Source organism: Cucurbita moschata, unplaced genomic scaffold, assembly GCF_002738365.1.
Source record: "Cucurbita moschata cultivar Rifu unplaced genomic scaffold, Cmos_1.0 Cmo_Scf00019, whole genome shotgun sequence".
NCBI classification, from domain to species: domain Eukaryota; kingdom Viridiplantae; phylum Streptophyta; class Magnoliopsida; order Cucurbitales; family Cucurbitaceae; genus Cucurbita; species Cucurbita moschata.
This window is the reverse complement of record NW_019268535.1, coordinates 2,560,366-2,576,807: the sequence shown is the minus strand read 5'-3', so window position 1 is coordinate 2,576,807 and position 16,442 is coordinate 2,560,366. Positions and strand designations below refer to the sequence as shown.

At 36.3% G+C, this 16,442-nt stretch overlaps 3 protein-coding genes across 3 annotated transcripts; 1 reads left to right on the top strand and 2 right to left on the bottom strand.

Annotated features, from left to right (window-relative positions):
* Nucleotides 1-2,551: 2,551 nt before the first annotated feature.
* Nucleotides 2,552-3,158, bottom strand: LOC111456708 (abscisic acid receptor PYL12-like). Its single transcript, XM_023098675.1, has one exon. It carries the CDS (start codon nt 3,156-3,158, stop codon nt 2,595-2,597), a length of 564 nt encoding a protein of 187 aa, XP_022954443.1. The 3' UTR covers nt 2,552-2,594.
* A 5,326-nt stretch (nt 3,159-8,484) lies between these two features.
* LOC111457133 (trihelix transcription factor ASIL2-like) lies at nt 8,485-12,261 on the top strand. Its single transcript, XM_023099289.1, has 2 exons — nt 8,485-9,594; nt 11,933-12,261. The coding sequence occupies exons 1-2, from the start codon at nt 8,799-8,801 to the stop codon at nt 11,938-11,940; spliced, it is 804 nt and encodes a 267-aa protein (XP_022955057.1). The 5' UTR covers nt 8,485-8,798; the 3' UTR covers nt 11,941-12,261.
* Nucleotides 12,262-13,015: 754 nt separating this feature from the next.
* LOC111457135 (protein LIGHT-DEPENDENT SHORT HYPOCOTYLS 10-like) lies at nt 13,016-16,267 on the bottom strand. Its single transcript, XM_023099290.1, has 2 exons — nt 15,542-16,267; nt 13,016-13,255 (listed from the first exon to the last, which is right to left on the bottom strand). Exon 1 carries the CDS (start codon nt 16,147-16,149, stop codon nt 15,568-15,570), a length of 582 nt encoding a protein of 193 aa, XP_022955058.1. The 5' UTR covers nt 16,150-16,267; the 3' UTR covers nt 13,016-13,255; nt 15,542-15,567.
* Between the last annotated feature and the right edge of the window lie 175 nt (nt 16,268-16,442).

Here is a 16,442-nt window from a genome sequence, read left to right as displayed (position 1 = left end):
AAAAGGTGAATAGACGATTTTCATTCATATATTAATAAGATTTTTTTTAAAACAAAATTTATAATATTGTTTTAAAATATTAATGGATTTTCTAAATACGTTATAATGTATTTTACCTTTTTAAAAAATTGAAGGATATTATTTAAACTTTTTTAAAGGTTAAAAATATTTTTAAGATAGGATACAAAAAATTATTAAATTATTTATTTATTTTTCAAAACAAATAAGTTTTTATTAATAATAAATTACGCATTAATTAGTTAATAATATTTCAAATATATTTAATTAATTGAGATTAGTTAAATGAAGTTGGTAGAAAAACTATTTTTCAATGATATAACTAATTATTTATGGTTAGTATATTGTTTATTAAATTATATTTTCTTCTATTATTAACTAAATTTAATGGATTCAAATTAAATTTATAATTAATAATATAGGACTATAATTAATTATATAATTTATTAAAATTAATTAATTATTCTATAATATTAAATAAACAATCATATATTTACTTAATTCATTTTCTGATAAAATTGTAATAAATTAACGTAATTAAAGATATTTATTAACATTGTTAATTACTTAATTTTAGCATTAGTTAAATTAAGTACAATTATTCATTTGTTAATAATATTTATAATCAACTCTTCAATTAAAATGATTATTTTATTATTGACTAATTATACTTTGAATTAAATTTAATTATTTAATTATTTAATTATTTAATCTATTAAAATTATGTAAGGTTATCTACATTCATTTTATAAAATAAATACAAAAATAATTTATTGATAACTTTTAATAATGATCTCGTATTCCCGAACATATTATTCTCGAGAATATATGAAAAATTAAACGTTACGACTCTTAAGAAAAAAATTACACAACTACCCTTAAACTACGAGATTTGTTGCAACGAATTTCTATCGTAACAATAGTTCCTTTTTAAATAATTATTAGATTACTTTTTATTTAATAGTGTTATAAATCATATGTAACAACCGAGATCCATTGCTAGCAGATATTGTCCTCTTTAGGCTTTCTCTTTCGAGCTTCCCTTCAAAGCTTTAAAACGCGTCTTCTAGGGGAAGGTTTTCACACCCTTATATATGGTGATTTGTTCTCCTCCCCGACCAACGTGGGAAATCACAATCCACCCCCCTTCGGAGCCCAGCGTCCTCGCTAGCACTCTTTCCTTCCTCCCAATCGACGTGAAACTGCTCCCAAATCCACCTCCTTTGGGGAACAGCGAGAAGGCTAGCACATCGTCTGGTGTCTGACTTTGATACCATTTGTAATGACCCAGATCCACCGCTAGCAGATATTGTCCTTTTTGGGCTGTGATATCCCACGTTCGTTGGGGAGGAGAACAAATCAACATTTATACGGGTGTAAAAATCTTCCCCTAGAAGACGCGTTTTAAGCCTTGAGGGAAGCCCAAAAGAAAAGGCACAAAAAGGACAATATCTGCTAGCGGTGGATCTGACCCGTTATTATTGTATTGTCATAATATCAATATTCTAATTAATATTGTGTAAATGTAGTTGATAGCGCTAGAAGCCTAGCCCAATCCATTTCAATCCAAGCCCAGTAGCTCATCTCCCTAAATTCATAAGCCCAGCCCAACTACCTTCATCCCATAGCATAGCACCAGCCCAGTCCAATGTACGACTGGGCTCGGCTCGGTCAACGATCATCGGTCAACTCCCTAGTCAACCGTATTGACACTAATTATTCCTTTTGATTCTAATTTTAATATTCCTTTACCCATCCTAGCTAATTTCACCTGAGTTTTCATTTAAAGAGACATAATTATAACATTTTTACTGAATTAAAGAGTGATTGCACAATTTTAACTTAATTATACGAGATATAACGTCTTAGATAACGTCTTAGATGAACACGTTATAGTCCACTTTGAGCATAAGCTCTCATGGCTTTGCTGCTTATTAGTCAATGTGGGACTTTCATCAAACACCTCCTCTCGAAAAAAGTACGCCTCCCCTTAATCGAGACTTGACGATCGGTTTTCTTTTGGAGTCTTAGTCATTTTTTACTATGTCTTCGAGGTTGGAGGTTCGACTCCTTTTCTTTTGGAGTCCTTATTCAACATTTGAGGATTCTATTAACATAGCTAAGTTTAGGGCATGACTCTGATATCATATTAGATAAACATGACTCTTCACAATGGTATGATCTTGTCCACTATGCTCATGATGAATGGAGATAGTATTACAAATGATGTGGAACCTTCATCCATCCTAACAAACTTTTCTTATGAATGTTAGGCATACTTGAAACTAATATTTAAACAACGAGACGTTTTGTATGCATTTCCTAAACTCGACGATTTCGTGTAAAAATTAATTTGTATTTTTATAAATGAAAATGCATTAGGGTATTTTAATTGTGATATAATTTGGTTGAAAATGAAAAAAAGAATTAAAAGAATTTAATATAGTTTTTAATTCATTAGAGAATTTGAAAGATGATAATGACAAGCTGGAAATTTCTAGATTAAAAAAAAAAAAAAAAAAAGCAACCGACCTAACACAGGAAAGTGCAACAGAACGAAGAGGGTGAGTCGCGGTTCAGCGAATGGTCTCAGCAACACGAGCCAACCACTTGAGGTTACATTTGATTATGGTATCAGCGAACAAAACGGTGTCTTCTTTGCTACTCCCGGACGGAACATCCACCACATACGACTCCACCACCACCGTCTTCCTTCCTCCACCCTCCGCCTCCTCCGGCGCCACCTCATGTAAAGTGGTGGTGGAACGGTAATTGAGGAGCTGGTGGTCCCCGCCAATGATGGTAAAGACCATGAGATGGGCATCATCATCGAGGCGGTCGAGGCGCTCCACGCTAGTGTTGGCAGGCATGCCAGTGACGACGAGGAGCTCCCTTATGGTGCCGACACCACCGTCGCCATCGCGGATGATGCAGGTCTTGACGAATTGCTTGTAGGCTTGGGGGTAGTCGAAGCGGCGGACGATGGACCAGACTAGAGGGAGAGGGGCGTGAACCAATTGAACCACGCGGGAGGTGCATTGGTTGGGGTATAGAGTGGGGGAGTGGTAGAGGCGCAGCATTGAGTCTGTGCTTGCCTTATTGACACTCTGGATGCCGTTTTCGCTGCCGTTGCAATTCATTTCAACAACTGAATCTGATGGATCAGTACTGTTTTGTTTTTATTTACTCAAATTAAGGTTTTTTCTTTTTTAAATCTATAAAAGATTGTGTTTTTGGTCGGTTAAGGTTTGGGGACAAATTGGGCGTGTGTGGGTTTTGAAGGCGGCGTGTGTTTGTATTACTTTCAACCTAACCCAATAATGCCACCATCATTACGTCAAATCTTTTAGTTACCAAATTTTGGATGGGGAACCAAACCTTCTTTATAAGTGTGTGAAAATCTCTCTTTCGTTTCGAAACCTTGAGGGAAAGTCAGGAGATGACAATATCTGCTAATGGTGGGCTTGGACCATTACAAATGGTAGGAAAGCTAGACACTGAGCAATGTGGCAGCGAAATGGCTGAGCCCTGAAGGGAGTGGATTGGGAGGTCCCACGTCGATTGGAGAGGGAACGAATGTCGTCAAAGACGCTAGACCCTAAAGGGGGTGGATTGTGAGATTCCCACATCAGTTGGAGAGAGGAGAACGAAACATTTTTTATAAAAATGTGAAAACCTGTATGTAGTAGATGTGTTTTAAAACCTTGAGGGAAAGTTCGATAATATCTACTAGCAGTGAGCTTAAATTCTTACACTTAGAAGATTGGATACCAATTGGATTGAATACAAATTTAATCAAAATGGATTCAATATAAATTTTGCGAGCCAATATGAATTTTTATGACATAAATTTTAACAATCGAGTGCTATTTGATTGTCGTATTATGGTTCTTGATTTTATTGACTCGAATGCCTTTTGGCATAATTTTAAGGGTCGTAAAAATGCTTATAACCCTTGAAATATTCCTAGGCACGTTCTCTACTATTCTTAGTCTTCAAAAAGTTCTATATATATACGACGAGTAATCTCTTATCTAAGCATCGAATTGATCTATACACTATTTCCTTCTGTTAATCTTTATGTTATAATATCAACCAATCTTATTTTTGTACCTTGTCATTCGAAACCAAGTAGTTTCACGATTTTCTTTCTTGTTTAACAGGTAAAAATTTACTTCGGCAAAATGGATCACTTGACGAATTGACCTGTCTAAACATGTCGAGATTTATAAAGATTTTATTAGGGATATAATTTTGTTTTAAATTTATAATTTAACCAACAAAATAATAATATGTATTTATGAAATAAGCAGAGCGTAGGAAGAGCCAAGTCAGCAAGTGAGTCAATGACGACGTGGCAGACTCAAAATGTATTTTGCAGGTAATTGAGACGCGTGTGGAAATGACGGAGTCGGCTTATTGCAATTTAGGAAATGAATAAGGAATTGGAGTTGGACGGTGACGGTGACGGTGACGGTGGCTTCGGAAACTGGGCCGGATCCATACAATTTGGGCCCGACAAATGTGCTCTTTTGTTAGGCTTCTATTCTATTTTATTATTATTTTTATTCATTTTGACGTATTTCTAATTTATTTTTTCTTTTTTGAATAAATAAAATAAAAATAAGAAATTCATTCATCCTATGTCAGTAGCTAACACCCGTACGTCCCACTTTGCTGCAGATCTAGCAGAAAGGACGAGCCGAAGGGTCATGACGATCATTAGCAGGATAAGAGAGCATGCCACCTTGAGAACGATCACGACCACAATCCTTACACCCACGGTTCTTCTGCTGACCACCACGACCAACGTAATTGACCAAAGATCCAGGATTTAGCTGAAGTTGAGCGTGGTGTTGTAGTTGGCGAACTTCAAACGCTTTTAGATGTGCAAACACATCATCAGACGACTTCACTCTTAGTAGTCAGAGTCAACATCCCCCAAGGCAGAACTGGCTGCTACCACCCCTTTAATCTTGCGAAAATAATCTACAGATTACGATTCACCACTCAACTCAATATTCTATTTTTGGGTTCGATTGATCGGTAAGTTGTTAAATTTTTTATTCAAAAAAATTAATAAGTTATATTAATAATTAAAATTTTATAAAACTTAAATATAAATTTGGATCGACTTGAGGATGGACATTTTTTTTTTGTCCAATCAACCCAACAAACCCAAAAATAGTATTATAACTCAACCCTACCTTATTTTAAAGATTAAAAATATTTGGTGTTTGTAACCGATGTTAATATAGTACGACCGTACTTAGAAAATTATTTTTTGGTATTGTTCAAAATTTTAATTAAGGATGTACAAGAGACATCCAATAAAATTGGAACGACACAAAGAAAATTAACGGGACTCTGTAAGGATGGCACACGTAAATCAAGAAATGGTATTAAAGCAGTACTTGAATAAAGGACGAATTAAGGTGGAAGTTTGTAGGCATGCGACATCTGAATAAAGGATATGTACAAGAATAAACTAAAATCACAACGATCTTGAGCATAAGATGACTAAAAAGACTAAAAAAATTGAAAGTTATGTCTTATATGAACAAAATACATCTTCCTTTCCGATGGCTCAATAGTAGAGATTCCAAAGTTAAATGTATTTTGTATGAGATTCCACATTGGTTGGAAAAGAGAACGAAACATTCCTTATAAGAGTATGAAAACTTCTACCTAGCAGACATATTTGAAGTCGTGAGGCTGACGACGATACATAACAGGTCAAAGTAAACAATATCTACTAGTAGTGGACTTGAGCTGTTACAATGATATTAGAGCTAGACATCTCCATCTCCTATCTTAACCTAATAAATGACGAGTGGGAGCATAATTTGGTTCTAGGGTTTTAATCGTCTTTTATCTTCTTTTTATCGTTAATCTATATTCATTGGTATTGGATTCAAAAGATTAGCGCATTGTTCGAGGTGATCTCTAGGAGTACGATGTTGATGAACTAAGTGAGAAGTGAGAAGTGAGAACCGAGAATCTCCCTGATCTTTTGTAAGAGTCCAAGCCCACCGCTAGCCGATATTGTTCTCTTTAGGTTTTCCCTTATGAGATTCCCTTCAAGCTTGATTTTAAAATCGCGTCTGCTACGGAGAGGTTTCCATACTCTTATAAGGAATGCTTAAGATCCACCCCTTTGGCAAGGGCTAGCATCTGCACTGATACACCGTCTGATGTCTAGCTCTGATACCATTTATAATTAGATATTGTCCTCTTTGAGCTTTCCCTTATGAGTTTCCCCTAAAGGTTAAGATTTTAAAACGCACATCATTATAAAAAATGCTTATAATATACCCCCTTTGGCAAGAGTCCAGCGTCCTCACCTGCACACTGCCCGATGTCTGGCTCTGATATGATCATTTGTAAATAGATGTTGTCTTCTTAGGGTATTCCTTTTTGAGTTTCCCCTCAAGGTTCAGATTTTAAAACTCGTCTATTAGGGAGAGGTTTTCACACCCTTATAACGAATGCTTACAATTCACCCCCTCGGGGGCTAGTGTCCTTGTTGGCACACTGCATGGTATCTGACTCTAATACCATTTGTAATAGCTAAAACCCACCACTAGCAAATATTGTCTGTTTTGGCCCGGACATTCTTTTCTGAGTCTTCCCTGAAGGTTAAGCTTTTAAAATGAGTTTATTGGGAAGAGGTTCCATACCCTTATAATGAATGCTTACAATCCATCCCTTAGGGGCTAGCGTCCTCGCTGGCACACCACATGATATCTGGCTCTAATACAATTTATAACAACTCAAACCCATCACTAGCAGGTATTGCCTACTTTAGCCCGTTACATATCGTCATCTACCTCACGATTTTAAAATGCATTCGTTAAAGAGAAGTTTCCACATTCTTAAAAAGAATGTTTCATTCCATTCTTCAACCGATGTGAGATCTGACAAACATATTATTATTATTGTAGAATTTGATATGTTATTCACATGGTGGTGTTGGTTGGGATATCTAAAGATGATGAACATAAAGATTTGGTGTGTTGGAATGAGGAAGCAATCAGAAATCGACATTTGTCGCATCCGGATGAAATGAAGCAATGGGTTCACTTCATTGGTAACCCCTCCAAAGCTATGCTCCCAAAACCCTAAGTTATTGAACTTCTTGAGAGATAAAGAGAAGGGCCTTGATTAAGGGGAGACATACTTTGTTCGAGGGAGGTGTTGGATGAAAGTCCCACATCGGCTAATTTAGGGAATGATCATGAGTTTATAATCAAGGAATATTACCTTTATTATTTTGAAGTCGTTTGTTCGACATTTGAGGATTCTATTGACATGGCTAAGTTTATGACATGACTCTGATACCATGTTAGATGAACACGACCCTTCACAATGGTATGGTATTGTCCACTTTGAGCATGAGCTCTTATGGTTTTGCTTTGGGCTTCCCAAAAAGGCTTCATACTAATGGAGGCCTCACTTACAGAGTATTTGCGAGTCGCCCGGTTCTATCTAAAAACCGGCTTTTTTTTTTTTTTAATCACAAAAGCATATACATATATATATATATATATATATGTTTGTATGTATGTATATATCATTATAATTAAATTTCATTAATTTCTTTTTTTTTTTTTTTCAAAAAGAAATGTTCGTATACCTCTTTTCCAGTTTTACCAGATTGTGAAAAAGAATGCGGTAATTAAATTAGTTACTGTGGTTAATTATATTTATTTAAAAATATGTATTATATCACCATCCCAATCCCGTCATATTTGGAAGTGATTTTAGAATTTGTAATTTTAATAAAATAATTTGTTTATAACTTTATTATTTATATAATCATTTTAATGTTTGATTTTACAATTTTAAATGTAATTTTAATACCATATAAAAGAAATGCTAAATTAATAAAAATATTATAAATTTTTGTACTTTATCTACAAAAAAATATATTTATTTATTTTTTCATATATTTTGTTTAAAATATATTCTTAAATTTTGAAAAAAAAAAATTAAAAATATTTTTAACTTTTAAAAATATTAAAAAATATTAAAAATACCCTAGAATTAATATATGAATAAATGGTTAACATTATATTTAAAAATTATCCATAAACTTTCAAAATTACATTAAAAAAAATTGGAAATAATTTATGAAAAGTAAATAGACCGTCTTTACCCATATATTTACGTTAAGAATTTTGTTTAATTTTTTTAATTTATAAAAGTAAATAATATTATTACTACTTTTAAATTTATTTTAGAGATATATGGTTAAACATAATACTAATTATAAAAATACTTTTATTAATAAAAAATTTTAAAGTTGTGGAATATTTTTAAAAGTAGTATTAAATTTTTAAAAATTTAAAAATATTTTTTTAATAATAATATTTTTATTAATCCAAAATAATTGAAACATTAAAAAAAAAAAAAAAAAAAAGAAAATCCGTCGACGACCACAGGGTTACCGGACGGCCCATAAAAAGAAACTGAGAGAGAGAGAGAGAGAGAGAGAGAGAGAGAAGTCGTCGACGACCGGCCACGCGCTTGTGTAGTGAGATCCCACGTGAACCCTCTCCGTTTCGGAAATCCCACTTCCCCGCTGTCCAGGCCGCAGTCTTCCCGCCAGTCAGCGACCCCACCCCCCCTTCACCGCCCCTTTTCCTGTTGGGCCCAAGCTTCCGACTAAACCATGACCCATTTCCCTCCCGGCCCGCTTCCTTTTCGGTTTCCTCTCCCCGGCGATATCATCGTCTCCACCGCTCCACTCACCACCCCTCACCTCTTTATCTCTTCTCATGGCGGATCTCACCCCTTCCTCTTCCATCTCCCGCCAGGTTCCCATTCGTGAGGACTGTTGGACCGAGGACGCTACCTCCACTCTCATCGACGCTTGGGGTCGCCGCTTTCTCGATCTCAATCGCGGCAATCTCCGGCAGAAGGACTGGCTGGATGTTGCTGATTCTGTCAACGCTCTCCATGGCCTTACTAAGAAAACCTATCGCTCCGATGTTCAGTGTAAGAACCGGATCGATACCGTTAAGAAGAAGTACAAGACCGAGGCGGCTAGGGTTTCTTCTTCCCGCGGGAGTTTTGTTTCATCTTGGCCGTTTTATGGTCGCCTTCACGAATTGATTGGACCTTCGGCTTTTCCTAGGTCGTTTCGGAAGATGCCTCCACCAGCTTCGGCTGCGGCTGCGGCTGAGGCTGTCATCGCCGTGTCTCGTAAGCGGCCTGCCGCAGCCATGGATGTGGGGGTTTTCCGGAGGAACTACTCGGCTATGGCTGCTGCTGCTGCGGCGGCTGCATTGACCGAGGATGAAGATGAAGAGGAGGAGAGAGTGAGCGAGGAGGAGGAGGAGGAGGAGGAGGAGGCGGAAGGGGAGGGGATGAGTAGGTTGGCTAGAGCAATTCAAAGGTTTGGGGAGGTGTATGAATCAGTGGAGGCTGAGAAGGTGCGACAGATGGTGGAATTGGAGAAGCAGAGGATGCAATTTGCTAAGGATTTGGAGGTGCAGCGGATGCATATGTTCATGGAGACTCAGGTTCAGCTTGAGAAGATTAAGCGAGGGAAGAAGAAATCGACTCCCAGTGGTAAGGCCATGGAAACTTTTTGCTCTATATTTCCATTGAAATTTCCTTTACTTTCTTCATGAAGCTGAAGATCTAACTGTTACTGATTCAATATAGAGCTTGTATTTTGATGTGGGTTGTGATGATATGGCCTTGGTTATGATGCATTTCTATATGCCCAACTCTTAATGATCTAGAGAAATATGTGAATTGAATCTCTAACTTGTAAGGCTGTTCTACATATTAGGGAGACAAAAGTATTGCAAATCTTCTGGTTTTAGGTGTTTGTGTTTTGGTAAATCCATCTTTTGAGTATTGAAATTTGTTGTAACCGCTCAAGCCCACCGCTAGCAGATATTGTCCTATTTGAGCTTTTCCTTCCAACCTTCAAAGTTTTTGTGTATACTAGGGAGAGGTTTCCACACCATTTGGGCTTTTTCTTACGGGCTTCCCCTCAAGGTTTTTAAAACGCGTATGCTAGGGAGATGTTTTCACACCCTTGTACAAAAAATGTTTTGTTCTCCTCCCAACCAATGTGGGATCTCACAATTCACCCCCCTTTAGGGTTCAGAGTCCTTGTTGGCACTCGTTCCCTTCTCCAATTTATGTGGGACCCCCGATCCACCTCATATGGAGCCCAACATTTTTGCTGACACACTGCCGCATGTTTACCCCCCCTTTGAGGCTCAGCCTCCTCGCTAGCACATCGGTGTCTAGCTTTGGTACCATTTGTAACAACCCAAGCCCACCGCTAGCAGATACTGTTCTCTTTGAGCTTTTCCTTCCAGGCTTCCTCTCAAGGTTCTTAAAACGCATCTGTTAGGGGGAGGTTTCCACACCCTTATAAATAATAATGTTTCGTGGCAGGAATTTTGGATAGTTTAATATACACATTTCAGTTACTCTTGACAAACAGTCTTGCAAAGGGTTTCTCTTCCTTGTTTCAAACAGATAATGGGTGCCTAGGAACAATGTTTCATTCCTTTTCGTGATTTTAAGAATATTGGAGTATAACAACCTCACTTGCATAGGATTTGTTCTATAGGTCGTACAGTTGGGTCCATGAGTTCGAAAGAATTTTGGATTACAGGGCTGATCCTAAGTAATCATAAACCACCAAGTGGAGCACAAGTTCTTGTCTATTTTATATAATGCAAATTGCTTTACATAGTCCTTCGATTCATGTTTTGAACTGGAAATTCTCTCTGATTATAAAATTTCTTCTTAAAACTCAAAGCTGCTTCTAGCCTGACTTTATTTGGGCTTGGAATGTTTGTGGAGGATTTCTCCAAGGTCTTGTACGCAAGCCTCTAGGTGAAAAGCTTAATGAATAATTTGGAGTCTGATTTTTTCTTGTGGATTAATGGCAAATGGTCATGATGGGGGTGGCACTAACTGATATCGTGGCTATCAACAAGAAAAAGGAAAAACATACCTAAATAATTAATTCCTTCCTCATGATTGTACTATTGGATCATGTAGTGTCTTATATCCCATTCGGTTTCCTCTGAAGATTATGAAACCAATTCTCTGCTTGAGTATGATGTAAATGAAATTTATGTTCTTAAAGGAATATAAGATATCAGATGCATTTCTTGAAATCTACGGTCAATTTGCAGCCCAAGTCCACCGCTAGCAGCTATTGTCCTCTTTAAGTTTTCCCTTTAGGCCTTCTCTTATGGATTTCCCCTCAAGGTTTGAGTTTCCTCTCAAGGTTTTAAAACGCATCTGCTAGGAAGAGGTTTCCACAGCCTTATAAAGAATATAAAGAATGTTTTGTTCTCTTCTTCAACCGATATAGGATCTTACAATCCACCCCCTTAGGGGCCAGCGTCCTCGCTGGCACACAGCCTGGTGTCTGGCATTGATACCATTTATAACAACCCAACCCCACCGCTAGCCGATATTGTCATTTTTGGGTGTTTCCTTATGGGCTTCCCTTCAAAGTTTTAAAACGCGTCAGCTAGGGAGAGTTTTTCATATAAAGAATGTTTATGTTCTCCTTTCCAACCGACGTGGGATCTCACATCATATTTTCAGAAAACTACCTTTTCTAATAAACGGCTATAGTATTATGGACAGACATTCCAAAAGAGTCATAATAATTTCTCAAAGGGAACAAGGTCACAAAAGTTATGGGATACGAAATTTGTCACATTTACTTGGTAGTTTGTAGTTACATTATTGTATAGGAAACAAAGTGCTTGGTTATAAAACACTACGTTAATTGCTCGTTTACTTGTTGCATTTGAAGTGGCAAAATTTGAAACGACTGGTTCGTGTGCTTTTGCTGATACAAATGAAAACTTGGCAATGCATTGACGTTGTTTGAAATCAAAGGTTGTTTTTTCTGATGCAGATATGTAAAGTAACAGAAACTTCACAAGGTACATACACATGGAAGCTGAGGAGATTACATAATACCAACCAAAATGAAAAGGAAAGAAAAAGAAGGGAGAATTGTATCCCTTTCCCTTTCCTCTGCTTGTAGAGAAGTTGGGCTAACTGCTGTAATCAACGTTTAGATGTTTAGCTAATTCAAGACAAACCTTTATCTTCTTCTACTTTGAAACTTAGCGTGGCGGATAATTCAGCTTCTTTTAATCTTGTTTTAAACTTTGATTAGGAAAGCTAATCAATATCTTGAGTTGATTAAGTGCGTATGGAAACTTTCAAGCTTTCAATTCATTTGGGTCCTAATTTTTTTATTAGGTGATTTGTTCTTGGACACGGCTAAGTTAGGAACGTGTTTCAGTATACTATTTGTTAGAGACAAGGGAGCCTCGATATCTCTCTCCATTATGACATTATGAAGTATGCTCATGCTTGCATCTAATTGAGGTATCACCATAGGAGTCCTTAGATCTGACTCTACATATTTTGCTATCACACTCTAATCGGCCTCGATCAGGTGGGTCAAGGAGTTCGTTGACCTCATTCTTTATAATCCCTCGGTGTAGCTAAAGTAGTGTGGTCGAGGTGCTTTTTGATTTGGTATTCTGTTCAAATAAAGAACATTTATTCTTTTCTACATTTCTACTATGAATTAGGTTAAAGATAAACTAGACTAGGTTAAATTAGGATGATGCGAGCCGAGGGTATGCACGACTTGTGCCCACTTGGTAGGCTACACCTATGGTTGAGATCGATGAATTGTATTTGGGCTTTGACCAAAATACTTCTCTTCTCCTTTATACCTCATGACTCAATCCTTTTGTATTGGCTCGAATTTTGTCCCACCTAACAAGCGTGGAAACATGATCTATTAAGTCGCTTTTAAATGGAATGATAACTTTTTCAGTAGTCATCCAACGTAGCAGAACTTTCACCAGAACATATTTAATTAGCTGCCGAGTTATGATGACAACCCGCGTCAATATATATATATATATATATATATATATATATATATATATATATATTAACCACTAATTAGAGAAAATTGGACAATAGAAATGACAATTTTGATGTATAGTCTAATTAAAAAGTGAACTTACAAGCCATGAGGCATTTAAAAAAAAAAAAAAAATTAAAATGGCTTGCTAACCTAGCTTTTGCTACAATACTTTGCTAAACTTTTTATTCTCTATTTCTTTATATAATTATTTTTATCAGATAGAAAACCCTTCGACTCATTCCACATTTACACGTTCGTTCTCGGCTGATCCCTTGCTTTCTTATCCTGAAATTAAGAAAATTAAATAAATAAAAAACCTTAAAAACAACATGTTGATGTTCATAGATAAGGTTATTAAAGATCATTCAGCATCCAAATGGTAGGAATTACGGATAATTGAACTGAACGTCTATATAGAAAGTAAATTCAATTCAGAAATGAAATAAAAGTCAAGTAGGAATGAATGTACATAAACAGACAACCTAAAATTTTGGGTTGGGTTGGTGATTTGAGCAACCGGAATAAGGTACCCAACTCAACTCAAATCTCTATTTTTGGGTTGGGTTGGGTTAGGTTTTCGGGGTTTTTTTTTTAATTATTAAAAAAAATCTTACTTATCGACTATACATATTTTATTAATAACTAAAATCTCATAAACCTCAAATATCTAACATTCATAAGTCACAATACTCACTAACATCCGTTACAAACATTAAATATTCTTAATTTTCTTAATAATCTTAAAAATATATTAGAGTAGAGTTGAATCGGAACTCTATTTTTAGGTTGGCCGGATTAACCCAACCAAAAAATGTCCACTGGTGAACGATAAACAAACAAAAAAAAATCTAACTAACCCAACCAGGAGTAGTCCAAGTTAATTCGATTCTTGAGTCATATGCGCAGACTAAAATCAAAGTTCAAATTTCGAGACCCGAAAAGGGTTCATTTTAACGGTATCCTAAAGTTCCAAATGAAGATATTAATCTCAAAACATTAAAGAAATGAAAAGAAAAATAACGAATAAGAACCGAACACGTGCCGATCTTGGGTTCAATGTAATTTCATCCATCTATGAAACTAATTAATATTATTTATAAGACCAAAATAATAATTAACACATAGCTGTCAGTAATTAAGCTTTAATGCAAACACTAAACACAAAAAAGGAAAATTAAATCTTTAATTAAGCAACAACCATTTCTAAATATTATGTTAAGATTAGTCCTAAGATAAGATATAGCAATGAAGATTAAGGAACAATTAATTCAATCAACATGCACTAATTAATTCTGTTTAGCTCCAAATCCTCAACTGTACAAGAATCTAATGTTAATGGTTAAGGAGGCTTTTATAATCTAAACCATAAAATTAGAATATCTTGAGAAAATAAAAGGTGTACCCAAATCTATATAAATCTATATATATATATATATATATATATATATATATATAACAGAAGAACGAACGACTCGGTTATGGTCGATGTTTTTCAATGAGGAATATTCAAATTTGATAAGAAACTATTCCTAGAGAGTTTTCACTCTCGGGTCTGTGAGATCCCACATCGGTTGAAAAGAGGAACGAAACATTTCTTATAAAGGTGTAAAAACCTCTTCTTACTAGACAGGTTTTAAAATTGTGAGGTTGACGGCGATATGTAATGGGCCAAAGCAGACAATGTCAGCTAACGGTGGGCTTAGGCTGTTACAGAACAATTTTTGGATCATTTTTCATAAGGGTATCATTAATAAAATATTTTTGTTTTTCGACCGAGTGTCACTGAGACGTTTAGAGACACTTTGAGTTAAGGGCATGAACGATGAGTATAGTTTCTATCTCCAACCCCGTTTAGCAAACAAGAACCCCACAAAACTTTGACACATATGTTTAGTAAAAGACCATTCCTAGAGAGTTTCGCTCTCGGACTTGTGAGATCTCACATTGGTTGGAAAGGGGAACAAAACATTCCTTACAAAAGTGTAGAAATCTCTCCCTATCAGAAGTATTTTAAAATCGTGAGGTTGACAATCAGAAGTATTTTAAAATTGTGAGGTTGACAACGATACGTAACAGACCAAAACCAACCATCTCTATTAGTAGTGGGCTTGGATGCGGAATGTTGAGAGCAACTTCGAGACACAAACCCCATCAACAAACATCCCATGCATGAATGTATAATGGCCATTCCATCCATGCATGGGGCGCACAAAATCCCACACAAGCCCAAAAAAAAAAAAAACCCCTAAAAGTTGAGAATTTAAATGAAGTTTTTAATTAACTCAATAAAAAAAAAAAAAAAAAAAACAGTTCTTTCTTTTTCTTGTTTCTTTGTTTGCAAAAAACAAGGTTTTTTTTTTTTTGTGTTTTTTTGTAATGGATAACATGTTCTTATTACCAAATCTCCAAAATTTTAGGGTTTTCTGAAAATGGGTTATTAGGGTTAGCTTAATTTGATTCAATAAATTATGGGTTTTACTCAATAATCTTCAAGGAAGCTTAAGTGAAAGATTCAAATCAATTATTGAATTAAAAATTAAATCTTTGAAGTAAAAAAAAAAAAAAAAATACCAGGAGTTGCAGAACAGTGATTTGAATCAAGCAAGATGCTTCATGGGTTGGTTGTTGTTATTGTTGTTCCCGCCGCCGCCGCCGCCAGCGCCGTCGTCATTAGCCTTGAATTGAGCTCTTTTCCTCTTCTTTTTCTTGTACGGAATCCCTCTAGCTTTAGCTTGACACTCCTTAACTTCCCTCAAATACACACGAATTGCTCCATTTCCAAAAGGGTTTGATTCCGGCGAACCGCCGTGCTCCTCATACGCCGCCCGAAGCCGGCCGATGAGAGCATCAAGGCTGCCCCACGCTTGGCGGAGTGGACACGTGCAAGGGGCAGGTGGGTCAGGCTGACCGAAAAACACGCACCCATGTAAGTGAACCTTAGTTTTTCCGAACTGGTCGAGGTAGCGGAGGAATTCGAGCACGTGGTTGCAGTTGCACTCGAACAGTGGAACCGGCGGCGCTTGATTTTTAAGATACTGTCCGAACGTGTTCCAGTCTCGCCGCTTCTGGGACTCGTAGCGGCTGAGCGCCGCCGCGCCTTGGTGGTGCTGGGTGTCGAGGACCGCCGTGGCCGACGATGATCCGGCCTCCGTGGAATCTTTTCGTGGTTGGGTTGACATGATGAATTGGAGATCGAGAAATTAGGAGAGAGAGAGAGAGAGAGAGAGAGAGAATTATAGGAAGGCCAGAAATTTCTTAAGCAAATTCGACAAGAAATGACAAATTAATTAAAAAAAAAAAAAGGAAAATAAATAAATAAATAAAGGAAATAAAGATGGGGTTTTTATTGCAGTGGAGTAGAAAGACGAAAATCCCATCCTGGGAGAGGACATTACATGGGGCCTACGAGGGTGCTTTTTGTCTTTGTCTTTTTTTTTTTTTTTTTTTTTTTTTTTTTTTTTTTTTTTTTTTT

Coding starts and splice junctions, on each gene's coding strand:
- LOC111457135 (XM_023099290.1), bottom strand. CDS start 16,149: ATGTCAACCCAACCACGAAAAGATTCCACGGAGGCCGGATCATCGTCG.
- LOC111456708 (XM_023098675.1), bottom strand. CDS start 3,158: ATGAATTGCAACGGCAGCGAAAACGGCATCCAGAGTGTCAATAAGGCA.
- LOC111457133 (XM_023099289.1), top strand. CDS start 8,799: ATGGCGGATCTCACCCCTTCCTCTTCCATCTCCCGCCAGGTTCCCATT.